The 23,729-nt window shown below is 37.6% G+C and overlaps 13 protein-coding genes across 13 annotated transcripts; 9 read left to right on the top strand and 4 right to left on the bottom strand.

The window, feature by feature from the left end:
* Position 1: 1 nt before the first annotated feature.
* C9374_002440 (uncharacterized protein) lies at positions 2-2,340 on the bottom strand (the record flags this gene model as incomplete). The annotated part of the gene is made up of 2 exons (XM_044691859.1): positions 2-2,061; positions 2,277-2,340. The coding sequence occupies 2 exons, from the start codon at positions 2,338-2,340 to the stop codon at positions 2-4; spliced, it is 2,124 nt and encodes a 707-aa protein (XP_044550688.1).
* Positions 2,341-2,808: 468 nt separating this feature from the next.
* C9374_002439 (uncharacterized protein) lies at positions 2,809-4,710 on the top strand (the record flags this gene model as incomplete). The annotated part of the gene is made up of 3 exons (XM_044691857.1): positions 2,809-4,059; positions 4,159-4,396; positions 4,514-4,710. 3 exons carry the CDS (start codon positions 2,809-2,811, stop codon positions 4,708-4,710), a joined length of 1,686 nt encoding a protein of 561 aa, XP_044550687.1.
* A 307-nt stretch (positions 4,711-5,017) lies between these two features.
* C9374_002438 (uncharacterized protein) lies at positions 5,018-6,160 on the bottom strand (the record flags this gene model as incomplete). The annotated part of the gene is made up of 1 exon (XM_044691856.1): positions 5,018-6,160. One exon carries the CDS (start codon positions 6,158-6,160, stop codon positions 5,018-5,020), a length of 1,143 nt encoding a protein of 380 aa, XP_044550686.1.
* A 561-nt stretch (positions 6,161-6,721) lies between these two features.
* C9374_002437 (uncharacterized protein) lies at positions 6,722-8,873 on the top strand (the record flags this gene model as incomplete). The annotated part of the gene is made up of 3 exons (XM_044691855.1): positions 6,722-7,369; positions 7,592-8,013; positions 8,183-8,873. 3 exons carry the CDS (start codon positions 6,722-6,724, stop codon positions 8,871-8,873), a joined length of 1,761 nt encoding a protein of 586 aa, XP_044550685.1.
* A 651-nt stretch (positions 8,874-9,524) lies between these two features.
* C9374_002436 (uncharacterized protein) lies at positions 9,525-9,956 on the top strand (the record flags this gene model as incomplete). The annotated part of the gene is made up of 1 exon (XM_044691854.1): positions 9,525-9,956. The coding sequence occupies one exon, from the start codon at positions 9,525-9,527 to the stop codon at positions 9,954-9,956; it is 432 nt and encodes a 143-aa protein (XP_044550684.1).
* Positions 9,957-11,570: 1,614 nt separating this feature from the next.
* C9374_002435 (uncharacterized protein) lies at positions 11,571-12,113 on the top strand (the record flags this gene model as incomplete). The annotated part of the gene is made up of 1 exon (XM_044691853.1): positions 11,571-12,113. One exon carries the CDS (start codon positions 11,571-11,573, stop codon positions 12,111-12,113), a length of 543 nt encoding a protein of 180 aa, XP_044550683.1.
* A 970-nt stretch (positions 12,114-13,083) lies between these two features.
* Positions 13,084-15,069, top strand: C9374_002434 (uncharacterized protein; the record flags this gene model as incomplete). The annotated part of the gene is made up of 2 exons (XM_044691852.1): positions 13,084-13,279; positions 13,334-15,069. The coding sequence occupies 2 exons, from the start codon at positions 13,084-13,086 to the stop codon at positions 15,067-15,069; spliced, it is 1,932 nt and encodes a 643-aa protein (XP_044550682.1).
* Positions 15,070-15,254: 185 nt separating this feature from the next.
* Positions 15,255-15,979, top strand: C9374_002433 (uncharacterized protein; the record flags this gene model as incomplete). Its single annotated transcript, XM_044691851.1, has 4 exons — positions 15,255-15,491; positions 15,644-15,711; positions 15,782-15,806; positions 15,899-15,979. The coding sequence occupies 4 exons, from the start codon at positions 15,255-15,257 to the stop codon at positions 15,977-15,979; spliced, it is 411 nt and encodes a 136-aa protein (XP_044550681.1).
* A 56-nt stretch (positions 15,980-16,035) lies between these two features.
* C9374_002432 (uncharacterized protein) lies at positions 16,036-17,976 on the bottom strand (the record flags this gene model as incomplete). The annotated part of the gene is made up of 3 exons (XM_044691850.1): positions 16,036-16,121; positions 16,177-17,431; positions 17,605-17,976. 3 exons carry the CDS (start codon positions 17,974-17,976, stop codon positions 16,036-16,038), a joined length of 1,713 nt encoding a protein of 570 aa, XP_044550680.1.
* A 244-nt stretch (positions 17,977-18,220) lies between these two features.
* On the top strand, positions 18,221-18,881 carry C9374_002431 (uncharacterized protein; the record flags this gene model as incomplete). The annotated part of the gene is made up of 2 exons (XM_044691849.1): positions 18,221-18,553; positions 18,678-18,881. 2 exons carry the CDS (start codon positions 18,221-18,223, stop codon positions 18,879-18,881), a joined length of 537 nt encoding a protein of 178 aa, XP_044550679.1.
* A 245-nt stretch (positions 18,882-19,126) lies between these two features.
* C9374_002430 (uncharacterized protein) lies at positions 19,127-20,407 on the bottom strand (the record flags this gene model as incomplete). Its single annotated transcript, XM_044691848.1, has 1 exon — positions 19,127-20,407. One exon carries the CDS (start codon positions 20,405-20,407, stop codon positions 19,127-19,129), a length of 1,281 nt encoding a protein of 426 aa, XP_044550678.1.
* Positions 20,408-20,732: 325 nt separating this feature from the next.
* C9374_002429 (uncharacterized protein) lies at positions 20,733-22,890 on the top strand (the record flags this gene model as incomplete). Its single annotated transcript, XM_044691846.1, has 2 exons — positions 20,733-22,176; positions 22,253-22,890. 2 exons carry the CDS (start codon positions 20,733-20,735, stop codon positions 22,888-22,890), a joined length of 2,082 nt encoding a protein of 693 aa, XP_044550677.1.
* A 112-nt stretch (positions 22,891-23,002) lies between these two features.
* C9374_002428 (uncharacterized protein) lies at positions 23,003-23,637 on the top strand (the record flags this gene model as incomplete). The annotated part of the gene is made up of 2 exons (XM_044691845.1): positions 23,003-23,232; positions 23,385-23,637. 2 exons carry the CDS (start codon positions 23,003-23,005, stop codon positions 23,635-23,637), a joined length of 483 nt encoding a protein of 160 aa, XP_044550676.1.
* Positions 23,638-23,729: the final 92 nt, after the last annotated feature.

The following is a 23,729-nucleotide window of genomic DNA, read 5'->3' as shown; positions in this document are numbered from 1 at the left end:
ATTAATCTTTTTCTTCTGAATTTTCATTAAGCTTCTTGGTTCTAACAAATCTACTCTTTGCCTTACCGACTGGTGGCTCTGATTCTTGATGGGCATCTGAGGTCGTACCAACAATTTTTGGAGTAGTTTGAGCAGTGGATGTTGGTTCTGAATCTTCTGGTTCGTGAATCACCATTTGATCTTGGTCATCTTCGTCGTCTTCACTGTCGGCGTCATTCTTTGGAGTTTGTTTGACCCGTTTCACATCACTTTGATGTTCAGATGGTTGTGGTAAGGGGCTTAATCTTCTCTTCAAAGGTGAAGTCTCTCCTAAATTAGTTGTACTTGGAGGTACAATAGTCTGTGACGATGATTGTGGAGGATAGGTGTATGGAGGAGGTTGACCAGCATAGGGTGTACCTTGTCCTGAATATTGTGATTGTTGATTAGGCGAGGATTGAGGCTGAGAGGATACTGGTCCAAAACCTCCACCACTACCAGTGGATGTTGCTGACTTGGGTGGATTCTGATAAGATCCGTATGCATTGTTGGCGGCACCAGTACTACCACCATATTGCTGCTGTTGTTGTACTGGTGGTGGTAATCGATCATTCATACTTCCTGTAGACATGGCTGATGGTGGTGGAACACCAGGTGGCTCAGAGGAACGAGGTGTGGGTGGTAAATTCACAGGTGGCAACGATGCTCCAGCAGTGACATTACTGCCAGGTGCATTGTATGGTTGTCCATTCACAGAGGAGGTATGAGTACTCGATGGTGGCATGGAATCCATGGAAAGCTTTGGAGGAGGAGCATTTGGCGGATAGTAAGGCGAATTCTGATAGTTTGCTGAACCAGGTTGTGCTTGTGGATTCGATTGTGAGGGAGCATTGTTCGAGAAATATCCACCTCCAGATTGATATTGAGAGGCAGCAGTGGGTGGCTCAACAGCTGTCAAGTTCTTGGATTCTTCTGGCTGTGGATTGCTTCTATCCATGGATTTGAGGAAAATTAATCGTTGTTGAATGTGTTCATTGTTTTGATCCAAATCAGCTGCTCGTTGATAGGCATCCAATGCATCAGGAATTTGATTACATGATTCGTAGAGAGTACCTAAATCATACCAAACTTCGCTTAGATATGGATTTAAACGAATGGCTCTAGTATAAGCGTCCAATGCATCTCTATACTGATTAATTTGATAATACAAAACTCCAATGGAACACCAAAATGTTGGATTTTTTCCATCTCTAAACACAGCTTGTTGGTAAGCATTGTAGGCAAATCGATACTTTTTCTGTGCCATGAAACATCTTCCCAATAAATACCATGTTTGTCCACTGTTTGGATCTGCATCGATCGATCTTTGCAAGTAATGAATGGCAATATCTTGATTTTGGAACTCGGTGTTTTGATGATAAAGCCAACCCAATTGTTGAAGAACTTTGCTATGATTGGAATTAAATTGTAGAACTTTTTCATAGGAATTCTTTGCTTCTTGAAAATCCTTCTTCAATTCGTAAACGTGTCCAATTTGGAACCAAATATCCGCTTCAGTCAAAGGAGGTGGTGGATTCTTACGAATACGTCCAAAACACTCCAAACTCTGTTCATACTTTTTCTGTTGTTTGTAAATAATACCGAGACGAAAGTAAATTTCGTTAATTTTCTCAAATTGTGCATCCATTTTCAAAACACTTCTAAAAGCCTCCTCAGCATTATCCAAACTATTATATCTTTCATAGAGAATACCAATTCCGTACCACAAATGTGGATCTTGTTTTGTCTTGTTTTGTAATTTAGCATTATATATTGCTTGATGATAGGCTGTGTAAGCCTTTGTGAGATCATCCATCATTAAAAAGCAATGTCCTAGATTTCCCCAAATCTCTGTATTGTTGTCCTCTGTTGAGAGAGCACGATGATAGTATTCGACAGCTTTTGGAAAGTCTGGAGGGTCTTTCATTCTGTAAATTGAAGCAACACTTGTCAATGCTGGAACGTTATATTGATTGTATTGAAGTACTCTTTCATAGTATTGAATGGCCTTTTCGGGCTCGTTCATGGCATCGGCAAGTTTGGCTGTTGTTTGATCATTTAAATATTATTGTAATTGTTATTGTTGTTTTAAGGTTTAATGATCAATAAAAAGAATAATTCGGACATCATGATGATGGTGATGATGGAAATATTAACATGTCCGAATGATGATGATCAACCACAACAACATTCATATGAATTATTAAATAGATTCTCTTGATCAAATACTTGTACTCAAAACACACCAATTCACTTACCAAGCCTCATCCAAACCTTCTCATTTTCAATATCTAATCGTTGGCCGATACTCGGATAATTCATCTTGTCAGAGATTCAATATTGAATGATGATGATTATGAATAATAAATAATTAAAAAACGATCGTGTCGTACGCTAGTAAATAATAACGGATCACAAAGGATAATGAAAAGAAAATTCAAAGTCTCTCACACTCTCCCCAAACAATCAAATACATAAAAATAATTTCGAAACCACACAAATTGTTGTTGGGGTATTTTTTGGGTTTTGAAATCGCGTCACTTCCCGTTTGGAATTTTCCTTTTCGATATTATAGCCCTAAGAACCTCAATGGATGGATTTGATTATGTAACACACTTGATAGCAACTCCGTTCGAAATTCCGTTCCGATTTGTTTCCCGTTTTTACTCAGTCAATTTATTAAATTGATTTAAAAAACAAAGAATAGCACAGCAGCTACGGAGAAACTGCCACACGTGTTCTTTGATTGAATCCCAAGTCGCGTCATCCTCCTGATCATGAACCAAAAAAATGCTCCAACGACATTTTGACAGGTGGCACCACCAACGCCAAAGCAGTCAATCCCATCAACATGAATCTTCTTCGACTAACTCCAACAACAACCTCTCTCCATCCAATCTCTCTCTTGAAGAATCCATTCCCATGTATAAATTCCGAATTGAAGCTATTTTTGATCACGAATCTGCGAGAGAAGCCTTCCGACTCTATCTCCAACAATCATTGAATGAAGAACCATTTCTATTTTATGAAGCAGTTGAAAAGTATCAGAAAACTAGACTCGATAAAAATCGAGCAAATATGGCCAATGAAATTATGAGCAGTTTCATTAACGTGAATTCGAAATATGAATTGAATTTGTCCATGACCATTCGAAATGAAATTATGAAAAACTGGAAACAAATTTCAGAACAGAATGAATTGAAGATCATGTCCCAATCTTCTGGAAAGATGAATAATGGTGCAATGGATGATTTAATTTCATGTCCTGTAGATTTGTTTAGCAAGGCACAAGATGTGATTTTTACAGAACTCAAAGATGACAATTTTCCTCGATTTGTCAACTCGGAAAATTTCAAAAAGTTCGTCAAGAAGGAAATGAAAAAATTGAAATGCAATGATCCCAAACAAGTATTGGATCAATTGGGATCGATGAAAGTAGTTGTGACCTCTGGCTCGTCCTCTTCTAATTTGTCGAACAACAACAACAACAACCCAATTGGTCAATCGAATGAACAAGAACGTTCTTCTTCCTCTTCGTCGTCGTCACATTCTCTTCATGCCTCATCTTCAAATTTATCAGATCGAAGCAGTACTAGTAGTAGCAGTGATGATGGTGACAATGTTGAAATCGATATGGGAGCTGTTGAAATTAAATTGAAAGAAACAAAAATTACAGATCGTCCTCTCATTGACAATACTTCACTCTATGTCAACTCAAAAGATTATGCCATTGTCAAAGAATTAATTACTTCCATTTCTGATTCTTCGAGATGGAAGACGATTGAAGAGAAAATTGGAATGAAAACTCTCCATAGTTCGAATAATTATTATTTGAATCGAACCGATGGAGCATTACCTCTTGTGTGTTGCTCTGGATTGGTATCAGGAAAGCATATGGAATTTTTTGATTGTTTTCTGTCAAAATCAATGGAAGAGATGGTTTCGAAAGTGTGTAAAAGAAGACTGCAATTGGATCACATCAAACATGATTCTGAAAATAATATTGATTATTCAAACACAGTGGTTTATATGGAAATTGATGTAAGTACATGTTTATGGCACATCATGAATCATGGTTGAGTGTGATGGATATTATTATTTTCACACACTGCCATTGAATTTCTCAAACACACATAACAGTCACACTTTCCATTTTCAAAACGAGAAGCAGTTGTGGCTAGAACGATCATTCCAGACATGTATAATAAGGAAACAGATTCTTTTGATCGATTGGTGTTCATTCAAAAACCGTCTGCTCATGAAGAGGCTGTGGTCATGAAGGACACTATTCGAATTTCGATTTATACTGCTTTTGTGGTGGAGAGAAAAACAAATGACACTCTGAAATATTATACGTTTGATTGGCTTGATTTGAAAGGTTTGTTTTTTTTTTGGAATGAATTATTGGTTCAATACATGACATGAATTCTATCGATCCATAATCAATGTCATCTCATAATACCATGAAAAACAATGACATTGGAAAATATTTAAGGCAAAGTACCAAAGAAACTGCAAGCAGAATTTGCAAAAATTGGAGCAACTATCATGCACAAAATGTTGCACAAAATGGTTAAAAAAGAGAACGCTAAGGATAAAGAGTCTCGAGTGGTTGTCTCGGCAGAAGGCTCTTTGGAGGTAATGAATGAGAATATGAAATTCCTTAAAGAAAAGCTCAACTCCAAAGAGTAATTCTTTTCCACGTTCAAATTTTAACTATAAGCAGCTAAGTTTACCCTGAACTCGGTGGTAGTTCTGTATTTAATTTGTCAACAAAGATCTTTTCACACACCCAACAATGAACATTAAAAGTTTTTTATTATTGAGAAGGTTCACATGTTAGCAGAGACTTCACACTGTTCTTGTATTCGGATAAGAGGATCAAGTGATTAAACTTTTCGTAGTTGTGGGTAGAAAAAGTAAGGGATAAGAGGAGGCACAGCTGTACCTTCAAATGTTACAAGAAATTTGACACCAAAACATGCTTCAATTATAATGTTTAGTGCTTGTTTGGTTTGGCAAAACGAGCAAACGACTTTCTTTGACATTCTCCTCCCTTCTTTGGATCGAATACAAGCTTAATATATGAACCTTCAGCTGTGAAAACAATTACAGAGCGACTATCTTGGCCAAAGCACACAATGGAAGGACACTCAGGTCCCTTGTACCACGAATGAGACCACTCCGAACCAAAGTATCCACCAAAGAATGACATTTTGGATTTTCGGTTTGTGATTTGGTCTGGGGAAGTGCCAGTAGTGGGTGGAAGACTATTGTTGGTGGCAATGGATGTGGATGATGAAGAGGATTGGTTGTTGTTGTTTTGTGAAGAGGATGATGCAGGGTTGTTGCTTCCTGTATTGTTGGCAAAGATGTGGATGGTGCCCTTGTCAGAAGAAGCACAAAAGAATTGAGAGTCTGGTGAGAATGCAATGCCATAAATGTCAGCCTTGTCAGCTCCTCTTCTGACCTCTTGTAATTTGGTTCCCTTGTGTGTATCGAAAATACGAATCAAGGTACCCTTTTCGGAGGCAGTGGCAAGTCTTGTACCGTCAGAATTCAAAGCTAGACAATTGATGGCACCATCGTGAGCTGGAATGTGAATGGAGCTGTCTTGATCGAGTAATTCCACACGAACAGAACCTTTGGTTGTATTTGGGAAGGCAAGAACACAATCATCAGATGGGCTCAAAGCAACAAGTCCCTTTGGGTTCTTGTACGTCTCGAATTTTCTAATTCTTTCCAACTTGTCAAAGTTGTACACGTACACATACTTGTCCAACACAACAACAATCTTGTCGCGTCGCAGCTTGACAGCCTTAACTTCGGATTTAAATGTGAGTTCTCCAATTGGTGCTGATTGATTGTCGTCCCAGAGAATGACCTTGTTCTTATTGAAGGCTGGATCATTTCCTCCACCAACAAGAGCCAAGATATTACAACGGAAGAGCATTTCTACCATACCGATAGATCCAGAGAACTCTCTTTTGAAGGTTTCCTTGTACGGATCGCAATTATAAATACGAAAGCCGTTGGATACACCAGCAGCCATACAACTAAAATCCTGATTGAAGCCAAGGAAGAGAATATCTGAAGCGGAGGAAGGAGGTGGGTTTAATCTTGTAAGATGAATAGAGGACATGATGTATAATGATGGATTTAATGTGGAGAGGTTGTTGTGTCGGTGTTGATGAAAGAAATATATTTCTGGATGAAAAATTATATTCGCAGGAATACACGGAGAATTAATCTGCTCGTGGTGGTTAGGTTCTAGAAGTGATGATGATGATGTTGTTGAGAATACCAATAAATATCGTTGATATTGTCGGTTCTTGAGATTGGAAGCAGAAAATCCAGCTCGAGAACACGGTTCGTGAATTTTTAAATGGAAGGCCGAGAGTCAGTGAGGGCGGTTTGTTTGATTTTTTTCTGCTGCTTGGTTCTTGCTGTTACCAACACGCAGCGAGTAGGAGTAAGATTACGGAGTTAACTCCGGACTGCATTTGGTTTTCACACCATTTTGCCACATTTAAAATATTTGAAACGAGAAATTTGATTTGAAAATTTGAATGTATTTCAAAATCATTGCTACATGTGTTGGGCGTACAACAACATGCTTTTCAACAAGCTTCTTCCTTAACATTGTTTAAAAAGTTTGATCATCCACTTCTCAGTTTTGAGGTTACACGACAACTCGAAAAAAATGTTTTCGTTTTTGGGCTCTTTCAAAAAATCTTCTAAAAGCACTCCTTCCACGCCAACCTCTTCTCCATCATCAACACCAAATAGAAGCACAACCAAGAATCCAACATCGCCGAGTAGTAGCAGTAACAATCCAATAGCAAATGCATCATTGACCATTCCGAACAGCCCTTCATCATCATTGTCTTCATCTCCTCCTTCAATCTCTCCTCAACGTTATGTTAGCACCAATAATGATATTAATATTCTCTTCTTGACTCACACAATATGTCCAATTTGTTCCTTTGTAGAGGAAGGAAAAGGTTTGGACAAGGAACATTGGAAAGAAGGATTGATTGTTAAGAAGGGAGATGATATTTGGTTGGTCATTAAGTGTTCGGATCATGGCGATCAGGAAATTAAAATTTGTTCGAGTTTTGATTTCTTTATGAAAACTCTGGATTATGCTCCTGACATTATGGAATCAAAAAGTAATTTTAATATTGAAATTGAGGAGCTCGAAAAACAAATTCGGAATGATGCGAGTATTATTGAAAATACGCCACTCATGGTTGATTTGGATGTTTTTTGTGATGATCAATTTATTCCCGATGATATCATTATCCAATCAATTTACGATACCATGAATTTAATACCGAAAGAGAAGAATGTATGTAGTGTGTGTTGTTCATTCATCCATGATTGTCATTTTCACCGTTGTCTCATGACATTGACCAATTGGATTTAACTGAACCAAATATTTTGGAATGATCGTTCATTCACCGTTGATTATCAAATAATTATAATAATCGATATTTCTCTATTGATTTATCAAATTATTTCACATGTGTGGCTACACATGATTACTCACACCTCAAACAAACTCAACTAGGTCATTATTCGGGTCAATGGAAAACTCGTTGAGGATATTGTGACACTCAACAAGAAATTAAATCTTGTTTTGGAATACGTTCCCGATGAGAATGCCATTGTACTCGAATTATCAGTTCTCAGAATTGTACAATTGTCACAATTAAATGATACATGCCTCCTAAATTCCAGAATCCATCCATCCATTCAAATTTTTGTACAGAAAGGAATTGAGAAAGAAACAGCTGTCGAGTTGAATAACACATTTAATGCACTCAAACAAATTACCAACCTGACCATTATTGTGAGAATTGTTTTGAGCCGTCCTTTCCCCAGATTAGATGCCATTCTTAACTTGCTTCGCTTCCCAATGAAAGGTTTTTGTCGATTTATAATAATTGAAACAGAGAGAACTCCAAGTCAAATTATGAAGCAATTCAAAAGGTAGGTGTTCACGTTGATTGTGATCATAGTTTGAAAATGGCTGAAATTAATGTGAAAATTCTCTTGCTCTTTATAATCACATTCAATAATTATTACCAATGTTAACATGAATCATCATTCAATAATTATTACCAATGGTAACATGAATCATCATTATTGACATATTCAGCTCTACAAGCCACTACAATGAAAACGATGAAGCCTTCAATGTGGATCCTCTCGAATTGCTCAAACTCATTGAGGAAGACACAAAAGGACAAATACGACTGGATGATTTCTTCCCAGCGAGTGTGGGCGTATTGTTGGAGCCCTTCCTTTCCATGTTAGGTAAAGGAAACTTTAATATTCGCCCGTCTCCATTTTGTGGATTTGCCACTTGTCTCATCAACTCGGAAAATCAACAAACCTATCCCAGTGTTCCAGTATCGAGACTCATTGATGTTGAGAAGCTTTTCAAAGAGATGGCCCCAATTGTGAAGAATATGAAGGCTTCTATTAATAGTAGTAGTAATAGTAGTAATAGTAGTAGTGCAAGTAGTTCCATATCATCCTCCTCTGGTACCACCTCTTCTCAAGACATTAGTTTCTTTCAATACAGAGCTTTGAAGAAAGCCCTCGAGAAGGCAAGAAAACCTCAATCCGATTATCCTCTTCCCAAAGATTTATTTTCCTACCTCATTACTAGAGATCCCATAATGACACGAAAGACCAGACAAATTATTGAGGATTTACAATTCCTCATTGTTCACAATGTCATGGATGTGGGAACATTGGATCTCATGCGACGAACAAGATGCACTCTTTGTAAATATCAACCTGGTGGAAATGGCTTTATTTCTTCATGTACAAATTGTATTTAAATGATTTTGGCCATCTGTGGCAATGTATTGCAAACGTACCGAAAGGTTGAATGTAAATATCATTATAATGCACATAAAATTAATTGAACGTGCCACGTGAGTTTGTCAGTTACATGTCAATTTTTCTGTATATCACAACTTACGCTAAAGTTGATCTGTTGGCTCCTTAAGGTGAAAAAAGGTCAACTGGTAAACAATTGCACAGAGAAAATTGATCTTGAGTTATGTCAATATGTACTATATCCAATTCTTCGATCCTGGTTCATTAAATTAACTGTTTGTAGGTTTCTGTTTGCAATTGAGAGTTTTCAATGTCGACTTTAAAATAGAAGCCATCCTGCTCTCGGATTCTCTTTAAACCAACTCATACTAACGAAATCAGAATCGATTAATGATTGCGGGATCATCTCAATGATTTTAAAGATATCTGAAGCCTCGATAAATCCCTTATATTCTTGATTGGGTAACCAAACAAGCTCTAAACTTCCCGCTTCATCAAGCAAGCTGTACGTCTTGATCGGTAAACAGAGCATCAAGAACTTAGAAGAATATCAAAGTGATAAACATCTTTTAGCAATTCATCCAAAAAACTTAAACCGTTTAAATTCTCTTAAAACATATTTCGTTTTGCAAGAGTTTGATGTTCAAAAGATGATAGAGCAACGAGACTCATTCCATCTCCAGAATGTTGAGCTAACCATGAAACTCAAACAACAGGAAGAGAAAACCAAAAGAAAAGAGGAGGAGAAAAGGAGGCTAGTGGAGAAGAATATGAGGCTAGCGGAGGAGATTCAGAGACTGAATGAAGAAAAAGAGAGAATGTATTCACGGTTGGACGATTTGGTGTCCGAACGCAATCAACTTTGCTTGGAAAACCAAAAGCTGAAACAACAAGCAAGAAATTTCTCTCCTCATTCAGAATTGAACAATGTAGCACCAGAAATGAATCTAAGCTCCATTAGTGCTCGTTCAGATGAATCGGCTTCGTCTTTGGAGAGCCTTTGTCGTAATTTACATGCTTTAGATATTCAAAACGAAGACCCTTCCTTTATGTCTGAAACATCTGATGGCGTTAAGCAGTAATCAGAGGAACATGCTTCGTGAACCGACGTACAATTCGTGTGTAGTAATAAATGTCAAATCCCCGTCTTTCCCTCGACAGGGACTGGAATCGTATAAAAGTTGTTACCTTAGTGTCGCGCAAAATTAAGGTAACATCATTGCTCGTGTTCAAAATCTCTTTATTAACTCTCACGACAATACTTTTAGATTAATAGTAGTAAGGAATCGAAGAAGAATATTTCTTGCTCCATTGATATCTCTGTCAATAATTAAGCCACATGATGGTCAATGAAACACTTTGGATGATCCAACCTTAAAAATATGTCCACAACATAAATGAGCAAGTCTTGGATATAAAGGCTTGGTTGACAAAAAGTACCAAGAAAATTCTCTAGCTTTGTGCAGCAGTCTTTGCTTGAATCTGTAATTTGATCAGTTCAGCATGTTTCTTGCTGTCTTACTGTTAATTCTCCTATGGAGTTTCTTCACCATTTGCTGAGTCTCAACCAAAGGAAGCAGGACCACTTGGTAATTTCGGCAAAGCCACAAACACAGTTTCTTGTGTAAATCATCCACAATGTTTCAGGAGATGCCCAAAGAATTGATAGATTATGTTACATGTTTGACAAGTTACAATCGAAATGGTCACAACCAGAGGTCAGACACACATATAATATTCGTTCCACTTGTTCTTAATAAGAGTAGAATCGTATTGAAGTTCCATAGGCAAAGGTTCATCACTTTTGATCTTCCTTATGAAGATTAATTGTCCATTCTTTGATTTCCAGTGTTTGCAATGGAGAAGTGATCTTTTCCGTCTTTCCTTGAAACGAATCATAAACTTGTCAATGATTCCATTCTTCTTCTTTTTAGTCAACAATTCAAATATAGCGGCAGCTTGTCGAAATTCATAAGGAGTATTTACTACCCACTGATTTTCTCTTTCTGATAATCATTGTTGATCAAGTTGTTTGAATTTTTCTAAACACTTGTTGTAGATCCAACGAGACAGCAGTCCCCATGAACTGGAGAAAGGTCCCATCTCACCTTTTTTAACGGTTTAACAGATTTTAGGCCCTCTATCACCTGAACCAAAATATTTCTCATTGCAATGTTCAGTCATACTGTTCAATGTTGTTGGAATGGAGGAAATATTACATCAGCATGATTGATTGATCCAAGCACATGTTAACAATAAACTCGAGTATAAATTTTGGCTCTTGTTCAACCAACAGTCGTGACTCGTAAAGACGTGTATGATTGATATTGCATGTATCATTGTAAAGTTTCATCAAACATTTTGATCTGTTGTGATTTGATGAAGATCAAAATCAAATTCTTCCGAGACATTTGCGAGCATTCCAAGGCAAGGAATTTCACACAACGGAATGCCTCGGTTCCTGATCCTTCCCGAACTGCAAAAATTTTTTTGAATTTGCAGGTCTGTGAATTTGAAGGTGTAGCACCAATCAAGGAAATTCTTTTTAAAGATTGGTTCATGGCGCCCTGGAACAAATTTACGTAACACAAAAAAAATTCAACAACAACACTCACATTTGATTTTCACCATACCTTTTCCGCACACTCAACATGTTCGTCAAAAGAATTCAAGCCACTAACAACCATTCCGTAAAGATGTCCGCTTCTTCCTCGAGTAGTAGTTTACTCACGAATGGTGCTGCTGATAGTGGCATGGATCTCTATTCATCATCATTCAAGCCTAATCAACAAGGCTTTTTCATGATGCAAGCCAACAATGCTTCACGAGGCATTCAGAAACAAAAGAAAATGCAATCCATTGCTCGTGGTGCTCAAACTTCAAGTCTTGTTTCCTCCACAACAAGATCCATCAAGAGATTCATCTCCAACATCAATACTCATAAATTGATTCAAAAGAATGACACTGTGTTGGTCAATGTTGATGATGATATTGCAATTTTACAAAGCTTGGACCCTCAACTCCATGGTAAGATGGGTGTTATTGTCGATGTCAGAGGAGATGAAATTGAATTGGAATTACTCCCAGAGCAATCCAATGAAAGTGAAGACGATTCTAGCTTTGACATGTTTTCTGCATTGTATTGCGGCAGCTCTTCACAACCAAAGAGAGTCACCGTCCCAAGCTTTTGTGTTTGTTTGGAAGATCGAGTATTGAGAAAGAGATTGTCCAATGCTTGAATGATGGGAATTTGAATGATCAGAGATTTGCATTGTTCTGGCTCAAATTGAGCTGGTTCAATGCAAACTGATGATGATCAGGGACTTTGCGCATTTTCAATTAAGATACACTTTTGGATGAACCATGCATAATGATGAGAAGGACGGCCACCTCTTTACTTCTCTTCCACAACTGAAAGACAGTCCAATGATGATTCTCGGTGCAATCTTGTGCCCAGAAGAGTGACTTGTTTATACCTTTTTCATTGATATCAAATAAACCCTTTTTAAATCAGAATTTAAACACCAAAATTTGTTCATGAAATCTCATTCTTTCTTTGCTTGTTGCCTTAAACACAAATCTTAGACATTGTCCCAAACACAGAGGCTGCCAAATCATTTCTCTCACAGATGCCGAATAGTTCTTCATCCCAATGAATTGTTCTTCGTTGAAGACTATCCCTTACTAATTTTAAACAAGAGTTGTGAGAGTGACGTTTCCAGTTGAGCTGCATTGAATTCAGTTGTAGTTGACTTTAATTGATAACACACGCGAGCGAAGGACGGACTACCTGACCAAAAAGTGTTATTAGAACCCTCTCCAATGCGCTATTCCTTCTTCCTCCCTCTCATATTCAATCAATTTACTTTCTGTTGTGAAATTGTATCTTCAAAGGGAACCATTCGGTATGAGCTCAAAACGGATGCAACGAGACATTTGTGTATCACAACGTTTCTTAATAAAAGACCGGCAATGAAAAGTGTGCGTCCACTCAGCTGCGAGCGAAAGCACCAGCGCGTGGTTTGTTGATGAAAGTGCGGACAATTCAGTCAGAACGTTAGCTTTGAATTAGAAATGTTCTATTTATTATTGGCTTAATTTTCAACAAAGAAAAAACAACGATATTATTTTCAACAACACCACCACCTACCCATCGGTTCTTCTGACACGCACCCATTTCTCATTGACAACATTCACCAAAAGGTCAACATGGTTCTTTTGAACACTGACAGCACCTCGTCCAGCACCTCAACGGTGCATTTCTCATTGTGTCCCAATCATCAACAATCAGCAGCACATGAACAAATGATACAGCAATACTCGTACAAGATTGAAGCAGTGTTTGACCATAAAGAAGCAAGAGAAACATTCAGAAAGTTCTTACGAAAGGATTGTTTAAATGAAGGTATGTTTTGACCATTGACATTATGTATTTACTCAAGATTGTAAATTCATGTAGAACCTTTTATTTTCTATGAAGCTGTAGAACAATATAACAAGACTCGCCTCAATAAGAATCGATATGAACTAGCTCGTGACATTATTGACAAATTCATTCTCGTTGGTTCCTCTCATGAATTGAACTTGTCCATGAATGACCGAAAAGAACTTTTAAATCGATGGAAACAAATCACAGAAGCCAATCAACACATTACCAACGAAGACCTCCTCCAATGTCCACCCGATTTATTCAGTCGAATTCAAGACTTGTTATTCATTGAACTCAAAGTCGATAACTTTCCACGTTTCATCCAGTCGGAAACATTTAAAAAATTCTTACTTCGAGAATTGAAGCGAACCAACGAACACATTTTAGAAAAACTCGGAACACGGAAAACGTCCTCATCGTGTTCCTCGCTAGGTAGTACGACTTTGGGTGTAGTGGCAGTAAAGAAGCGAACAAGTAGTGAGGATGTTGCTGCTGCTTCGTCTTCGTCGACTTCATCTCTCTCGGCCCTCTCAGATTTACAAGTTTCAACGACAAATGCTTCTAAGGCTTCCTCTACACATCGGTCATCAAGCCTCAGTGCTTCCTCGGAAAGCTTCTCATCCTCGTCCTCATCCATTCATGTGCCTCATCATGAGGAAGAAGACACATCTCATGATAGTTCTTCCACCACGGATGAGGATCATTCGGAAGAAGTGGATTTGAAAATTTCCAACTTTTATGACTCTTCCTCAGATAATCTTTCTGTTACGAGTAGTTTCAGCAGTGGGGAGATTGCATCATCCAAGACAATGACGGCAACCCATAGTAGTAGTACCTCTTCCAGCCCTCAGAATAATTCTCAAATTCTGCCCATTCTTGATGAAACCAATACTTGTATCACTGAAAAAGATTATCAATTAGCTCTTCAATTACATCAATCCTATTATAGTGATACCACCAATTCCAATTGGAAAGTTGTTGATGAAAAGATTGGTATGAAAACCGCCATCTCACCCAAAATTTATACATTTAATTATTCCATGTATCAACATCATCAACAACAACAACACCATCACTCGAGTAAGGCAAGTGCTCAACATCACAAGGAAATTAGCAACAACCTTAAATTCTTCATTGCTCAAAGTGGTATTGTTCCCGGAACCACACGAGAATGGATTGATTTATTATATGGAGAGCATGTTCAGAAGCATTTCGGAGAGCTCTACAAGACACGTTTTCAAGTGGATTATTACTCCATGAATCCAGAGAAGGATATTCCATTTCCAACGAGCTTCATCTATGCAGAGGCTCCTCTTCCATTTCCTTTTACCAATAGAGACTTTATTTATGCAAAAACCATCATTCCAGATCAGTATGATCCTTCCACTGGTCTCTACGATCGTTATGTCTTGATCATGAAACCATCGAGTCATCACGACTATCCAGCCAAGTCAAACCCAATTCGAGCAAGCCATCATTTGGTCTACGTTGTAGAAAAGTATACCAAAGCGAGTGTACGTTATGCAGCTTTTGAAACTGGAGACATGGCTGGAAAGATTCCAAAAACATTTTCAGCTCAATTCTGTAAAGGAACGGCACGAATGATGCATCGAAAGGTGAGAAAGGTTTGCGAGAAGGCCTATGAAAGCGCCCAAAAATCAGTGCCTGTTCGAGATCATGATGGAGGATTGGCCACTCTGAAAGAATATGAACAATATTTGGAAAAGAAGAGAGTGGAAAGGGTTCTTCACTCGGAATGTTTTTAATCCCATTGATGTAAATACCTGTCTGTACATAAGAGAGTTTTTCACACACAATTTTGACGCCCTTAAATAAATCAATGTATTTAAAATGTTTAACACGTGTTTCACCTTCATTAGTTTCAGAGCTTTGTGACGAAAAGTGTACACACAAAGACGATGCCTTCGTGGCTAGCTTTTGTTACAAAAAAATGATGCGTCGTGTGGTGCTTTTCATTGCTCTCTTCACTCTCTTGATTTCTGTTGCTTGTGCTTCCTCCAAGTATGACAATATCAAACGATTGCAAGTCGGAGTGAAATATCGTCCTGATCAATGTGATAGAAAAGTTAAAGATGGAGATCGTGTGAGTGTTCATTACAGAGGAACATTGACTGATGGAACTGAATTTGATTCAAGCTATAGTAGAAATCAACCATTTGAATTTACTGTAAGTGTGTTTGTGGGTGTGAGCATGGAGAGGGCTAGAATTAACACATTTGAATGATGATCCGAATTTAAATGACATTTAATTTTGGATTTTTTATGTCTTCATCATTCATTTCGGCATTTTACACACGTCTAACCTATTCGCAATGATAGATTGGACAAGGAAGTGTCATTCAAGGATGGGATGCTGGTTTACAAGGAGCATGTGTCTCTGAGAAGAGGTATGTTCATTCGCAATTCACACAAATAATTGTTATGAATGTTTTTCATGGTTTTCTTCGTTTTACACAGAAAATTGGTGATTCCTCCTGAAATGGTAAGTCTCAACCATGATTTTAAATGCATATTTAACCATGAATTACTTGCTATCAAAATTTATTTCTCACTTGCATTTCCGATACAATACAGGGTTATGGATCTAGATCAATGGGAAAAATTCCTGCTAATTCAGTTTTAATCTTTGATGTTGAAGTAGTAGCAATTAATTAAATAAATCAAGTCAAATCTAGCTAAATGTCTCACGAAAGAATCAAAAATTTAGTAGCTTAATTCCACACAAAGAGTGACTTTTCCAACGCCTCTCGAACTTGATTTTGATATGTGTCATAATTATCATAGTACACTCGTGGAACTAGTCGCAAGAAAAATCAGTTTTCAAACATACTACAAGAAACATTCATACTTACTCAAATCTCCAAAACCATTCACTTCCAAAATATAATGCTCTTGGAAATCTTCAGACAGCATGACATCAACGCCTAAACACAACGCATTGGGTAAGCATAGAGTGTGAATTTTGTGGCATGTTTCTTTGATTCGCTCCCATGAACCGGGGGCCTTATACTCAATTAAACGTAAAAATTCATCACATTCACCTCTCCTATTTCCAAGATGGAGATTAGTCATTGGACTCTTTGATGTTCTCACCACAAAATTCATAATTTTTCCTCCAATCACTACGATTCGCAAATCAAAGTTACCCCGTCCCATATAATTTGCCTTTTCCAACCACTCTTCAACAATTACACCCTCACCACATACAAAATTAATGACCTCTCGAATATCTTCAGCTCTATTGTATCTTCTGATGCGAAGAGAGTTGTATATCTTAAAGAATTGTGGAAAGTTTCGATCTCTTATTAATTCAGCACTTGTTGTTGCCAATTCTTTAAGTACAGGAGGGGAATTTTCCATCAATTGTTGCTCCATGTAGCAATATGCAATGACTCCACTGGCGCTGCTACCGTGAGCCAGTTTGACAAAAACTCTATTCATGGAATGCTCTCTAGTTACCGTTAGTAATTCGTCATAGGTAGTGATATTATAGAATGCTCTCGGAACAGGAATTCCATGCTTGGAAAGAAGTTGATGACACAATCGCTTATCAAAAGTGATGGCAATTTCCTCAGCAGTTGCATTGAAATTGATAATACCTTGCTGTTTGAGTGCAGAATAAATCTGATTAAGAGCATTGACAAATCCCAAATACCATTGTTTAACATATCTCACTTGCCCCAAATCAAAAACAAGAGTATTATTAATATCATATTCTGATATTCTAGTACCTAAGGTTTCATTGTTCATTGCTTGACAGCCAAGAGAAAACAGTCCTTTCTCTACAAAAAAGTTTTCGCCTGGAGAGTCTACTCGAACCAGAATATCCTCTGTTCTTAAATCTTGGCTTGTCCTCCTTTTGTATTTTCTTTTGATCTTATCGATTAACGCAGCCCAATCTACTTGAGCAATTTCATTATTGTCAACAACATTGATTTGATGAGTAATGGGGTTCACTATTCCTGTAGAAACAAGTGTCTCCCATGTCACACATTCTGCAGGCGGCAAGCCAAAGCTGGCCAATGCTGATTGAAAATATCCAACTCGTCGATTTTCCTCATTTCCAATAATAATGTATCGTTGTCGAATTGCTTTTAGTGGAACAATCTATAATTTAGTAAATGTGAAAAGAATGTGTCATCAAATTCAACAAAAATTATTTTGAAATTGTTGTTCCATCATTTTAGAAAACATCAAAATCGTCGTGTTGTGTAAATTATAGGTTGAATCAATTGATTGTGAGTATGCTCGCATTGTTAAAAATCACACCACAAACTAACCTTGAACCCATCAAACATATTTCCCAAAATTGTGGTCGAATGCACGTTAAAATCTAAATATTTATATCTAACAAGATCCTTCAAGAGCTGTCTCCATTCTCTACAAACAAATGATAATTTATAAATATTCTCTCTTCGTTCCGACGTATTTTCGAATGAGAGTATGGTCCATGAAAGAATACAGGCCTTTACTCTCGGATGAATGAGAGCAAATATATCCCGAGAGTCTTGTACTGGTAATTGATTGATCCGAACCATGCACTCCTCGACATAGGATGTTATTTGTTGCCGATTTTCAGTTTCTTCCAGTCGTTCAAAAGAATTGTTGTTTTGATGATCATCTTGGAAAGTGTGGTGGTTGCTTGGTATCATATTTTTTCTGAAATTTGCTCCTTGTAGTTCATTGCTTGAAATGAGATGAAACAATATTGAAATTAAGTTGTCCTATTGATCATCAATTCTTTCATTCCTTGTAACCAGTGGATGAAGGTAATAATTATTGAGAAGCCTTAATGCAAAGCTTTCTTGGCCAAATTTGGTGAATTTTGTGGCGGTCAACCCAACGCTTACAAATCGTTAAAAATGGACTCAAAAAAACACCACAAAAAAATAAATCATGTCCTTCTTGTACAACATTTATTACCGCTTCAACCCATGGCCTCATAGAACCTACAATGAGGAGCTTTCTAATGAGTTGCCTGCTCTCCCAGTCAACAGATTGATTCAAAAGTACAGTCAATACACTTTCTTGGGAACCAAGAAGAATTTGCCAGATCCAAGATTCCCATCCAACAATGCTGACTTCTACAAGAAGTGTTATTTGAACTTCTCAGTCTGGAGAAAGTGTTTGGCTGATCATGCCGCTGATGGTGTTGATAAGGAGGATCCAAACGCTCAAATTTGCAAGAGATACGAGCAATTGGCTAGATTTTCATGCCCAATGACTGACGTAAGTGTTGTTGAACAAGATTAATTTTCGTGAATATTAATTTTATTGTGATGATGATTAATTCTTGATAATCATTACGTATTTAAATATGTATTTAATACTCACATCCGAACAATAACAACAGTATGAAAATTTGCTTAACCAAGTCGAGAAGGATGGCTTTGTGGCCATGCTCGGATTCCAACCAAAATATGAGGGCTCATCACCATCAGTTTTGAGGGTAGACCATCACAACAAGGTCGTCAAGGTTCTTCACTCCTCTAAGAGCAACCCATATGCTGAAGGAGACACCTATTCAAGAATTAGACAATACTACTTCTACAAGTAAACAACTCTCTAACGAGAAGATAGCGATAAGATTACCAAATTTTGTAATTATTTTAGGTCGGAACCAATAAAACTAACAACAGCACTATGGGTGTTTGATATCTTAATGGGATTCACATTAATGATGATTAAAAGCCAATGTTTGTATGAAAAGAAAATGCTCACATGATGATCGAATAAGCCAGATACGATTCATTCATTTTCATCGCAATTAAATTTTGGCACTTGGAGTGTTCTGTTCTTCAGCTATGATCTAATGATGTGGTCTAAAGAATTAGCAAAAGATTGAAGAGTGAAATTGTCAATGACACGTTGTCTCGCTCTCCGTCCGAAATTCTCTCTTTCCTTTGGAGTCATTGCAAAGAACTCACAAATACAATTGCCAAAGTTTCGAGTCGTTTCTTCTTCATTGTGCGGATGAATTTCTGCCAACAAGCCTGTCTCTCCGTCTTTAATGCTCTCTTTGGGTCCACCACTCTCGAGAGCAACCACACACCGCTCGCAATACATGGCCTCCACTGGGACAATTCCAAAATGCTCGCCCTGTGGAGTGTAGGCCACCACTGTGCAATACCTTAGCAAGACGTACCTATCAATATTATTGAAAGATGGTACATAGACGGTGTCATTTTGAAGGCCATGCTCCTTCACCAATTGCTTCAATTCTTCCAAAACTTGAATATTCTCTGGAACTCGTGGATCATAACCCCCAGCTAGAATAAGTAGGGCTTCTGGAAATTGAGGCTTGACATGCCTGGCAAAAGCATTCACTAAAAGTGCAATATTCTTCTTCTTTTCAAATCTATTGATTGAGACCACACTAAGATCAGATTCTTGAATTCTCTTAAAGAAGGAGCACTTTTCCAAGTCAGAATCAGATGGTTCCTCATCATACGAAGAGACATTAATGGGAGGGTACAGAACTTGTACTGTGCAATTAGCAAGTCTTTTGAAGGAATCATAGAAAATTTGTTTGGTAAATTCAGAGTTCACACAAATCGAATGAGCCATTCCAGTTGTCACTTCTTCAAAATAATCAAATGGAATTCTGTACAATTTTTTGAGGAGAGAAATTCTTGAATCATCCCAACGAACCAATAACTTGTCTGGAAAGTGGCAATAGAAAATAATTTTTGAATTTGGAAAGAATAATTTAAGAAGAGGAATATGATGACTCACTTGATCCACAACAATAATATCATAATTCTCTGATGAATGTTGTAAATACATCACGACAGAACAATATAACATTCTCAATATTGCAAACAAGACATGAAAATATCCAAATAATGCTCTCGGAAGAAAATCTCCATAGACATTCACTTTCAGAGTACCATCACGAGTTTCAGAAAAGCAATGTTTAGGATCGTGATGAGAAGTGAATACTGTAACATGATGTCCTTTCAAATTTTGCAATCCAACAGCAGCATCCACAATCAGTCTCTCTGCTCCACCAATTCCCAGATCGGGATGTGTAAAGGCAATTTTCAACTTGTTGGATCGGGATGAAGAGGGGGTATCCGACATTTTTAATGGCTTGTTCTATTGATAGGGCCGGCCATGAATGATACACGATGACCTACACGTGTTTGTTGCAACATGACGAAGACACTACGTGTTTTACTTGATAATTTTAGAGATGTTGTTGCAATCAATGATGAGAGATTTATGATGATGAACAACTCGCAAATATTTCCATCACAGGTTGTCTCTCTCTTCCCTTACTTGTAGTTCTTACCACTCTGCGAGTGTAATGAAAAAGATTTTGGAACAATAAGGAACTCTAAAGATTCAACCACCCTTTTTCAGTGGCAAATCTCTCTCCAGTAGACTCAAAAACATCAACAACAAAATGGGCAAACAGAAACGACGACAAGTGGTGCCCGTTGTAGATGAAACAAGCTCATCGGCAACCACATCATCGAACGTACCAACTAGCACCATCTCAACGCAAGACCAACACCCCAGTATGACCACTTATCCTCTCGCATATTATTTTGATCATCACCGTAACAACCACAACAACAATATTAATGTTTATTATAATACGAACCACTCAAATGGAGGAAATCTTAATACAACAGCAACAACAACAGCAGCCTCATCTTCCTCCCCACAACGAACCTCACATCCGATTTTAACGAACAATGACCGTGGTCGATCGTCATCCATGGATCATCCAATTTCAATAACGGTGGGTTCTAGAGATGAAGCCTCTGTTGCTCAACAGCAGAAAACTATGAATGATCGTGAGGGCATGGCGGTAGTTCCTCAAACCAACATCAATCAAACCAACGTCAACGTAAACTTGTATGTTCAACCGACCATTGCTGCTTTGCCTCATATCCCTACCGAGGAGAAGAACTTGGAAGAGCTCAAACAAAGAAACAGAGAAATGTACGGAAACCAATATCAATTATGGAGAGCTTACAAGGAAAAGAATTCGCGGCCAACCACATCAACATATGATTTGAAAAATCATTCTCTCACAAGAAAGCTCACCTCAAAATTACATAGCAACCAGCCTCCTCCACCATCGATTCATGATTGGTCACAACAGGGGTACAAGTTGCAAATTACGGCGAAGGGACATCCTTTTCTTGTGAAGGATACATATGATAAATCCAAACAGCAGGTTAAAGAAAAGAAGATTCGAGTTTGGGCCAGGTGGTCTGCTATGGAAGACGCTTATGGACTTGGAGTGAAATTGTATTTTGACTTTGCTAGAATTATGATTGTGTTGAACGCCTTATTGTTTTTCATTCAATTTCTCAACATTGCAGCACACATTGCTGTTGACCTTCAAGATATTAGGAACAGTTTAGCATTGGATTTGTCAATATTTGATCAATTATATTCATCGTCGTACAGCAAGAATTTGTACTGGGTTTGGATTTCAACAAACGCTCTCTGCATATTTATTAGCTTAGCCATTGGTCCCATATATTGGTGGATTGTACATACATATTATGAAAAACGAGATTTGTATGATTGTGAGGAGAATATTTTGGATGAAGAGTCAAACAAGATTAAGGAAAATCAAAAAACCAAACTCATTGATCACATTGCCCGTATGATTTTGAGTTATTTCGTATTCTTCATTTTTATGATGGTCGCATTTGTGGTCACCATGGGTTTTACAATTTTACAGAACGTAAATGCCATGTACCAATTGGCAGATTCTACATTTTCAGAAAACACAAACATTCTGACAGCCATATCCATAGCAATTTCGGTGGTAATTAGCGTCATGTCCTTTATTTGGAAGAAGATTTGTGTATACTTGACTAACTTTGGTAAGTGTTTGTTTTCACTTGATCGAATCTGATTTTTTTATACTCATCAAACACCATATTGATTTAACCTTACTAGAGAGACACAAAACTTGGTCAGCATACAGAAAACACAATACCTTCAAGTTTCTATTTTTCAAACTGTTCAGCGTGTTTGTTATGGGCTTCACCAAAGGTTTTTTCGCAACACCCTGTGTCATTAAGATTATGGGTAACCAATACATGATTCAAATGGTCACTGACTTTTGCTTGTCAGTATCTGTCGAATTTTTACTTCCATGGATTATTTACAAGGTGAAAGGATCACTGACAAAAAATAAGGAAACAATCATTCACAAGCCTGAGTTCGACGTTTCAGAAGAGTATCTCGAGCTCATTTATCGCCAATACATCATTTACAATGGATTTGTGAGCTTCCCTCTCATTACGTTGATTGGATTTGTGGCAAGTCTATTTGAGTTGTATATGGACAAGTTCCGACTCATCAAGCTTTCGAGTAAGCCTCCCTTAACAACAGGCTCTGTGAAAAGCGTGGTTGCAGGTTTCTTGATTTTGGCCTCCGTTCTGGCGATTATTAATTGGGGAGGTGGAAATTTGTACATTTTGTCAGGATTCTACTGGTGTAATACTCCCTCTGATATTGAGTGTGCTCCATGCGTATTGACAAGCACAGGTAAAATACCGAATCTGATCAAACTCATGTTTGAGAGTTACTAAAGATGAGAATTTTGTAAAGAATTATTGTTCGCAGAAATTTATTTCAACGACGGCGACTATTGGGTGCAGTCAAGATTAATCTCAAGACGACCAAATCAAAAAAAACAAAAAAATGTTCAAACAAGTGTTAAAGTCATCCTCTTCTTCCGCATTGCTATTCAAGAATGCACAATGTCTCGGAATGAAATCTATTCTTTCTCACCAATCTAGATTCTATGCTACTGCCGCTTCAAAACATATCATTCCGATCAAGACTGAAGAAGAATTTGAGAATTATTTGACAACAATGAAAGTACCTACTATTATTGATGTTTATGCTGATTGGTGTGGTCCATGTAAAATGTTTGTTTTTTATATATATAGTTGTTATTTTGTTTAACAACATTATCATTGCATGGACGGTTCAACACTCTATGAATTGGATACTTTGAAAATCATTGGATTTAAAATTCATGATTGTGTGAATAACGTTGTTAATAATCACCCACACACAGGCTCTCTCCAATCTTGCAAAGTGTGATTGAGGATTTACGTGGCCATGTCCAATTAGTGACTATCAATTCCGATCAATCACCAGAGCTTGCCTCAGCCCTCGATGTTGAGGCCTTACCAACACTTATTTTCGTTCAACCTGGACCAAAATTTGTTTACAAACATGTTGGCTTGGCAGACAAGGCCAATATTAACACTCTTGTCAAGAAACATCTTGGAGTTGATTTCGCCAATGTCATCAAGAATACTCCATAAGTAAATAAAATATTATTTATGGAAATAAGATGCGGTAATTCATTGAAATATGGTGAGTTGGATTTTTGGTTCATCTAAGGCAACGCTATTCG

The sequence above is a fragment of the Naegleria lovaniensis genome (assembly GCF_003324165.1).
Source record: "Naegleria lovaniensis strain ATCC 30569 chromosome Unknown tig015, whole genome shotgun sequence".
Classification (NCBI taxonomy): domain Eukaryota; phylum Heterolobosea; class Eutetramitea; order Acrasida; family Naegleriidae; genus Naegleria; species Naegleria lovaniensis.
Note: the sequence above shows the minus strand (reverse complement) of the source record. Positions and strands in the feature narration are given on the sequence as shown.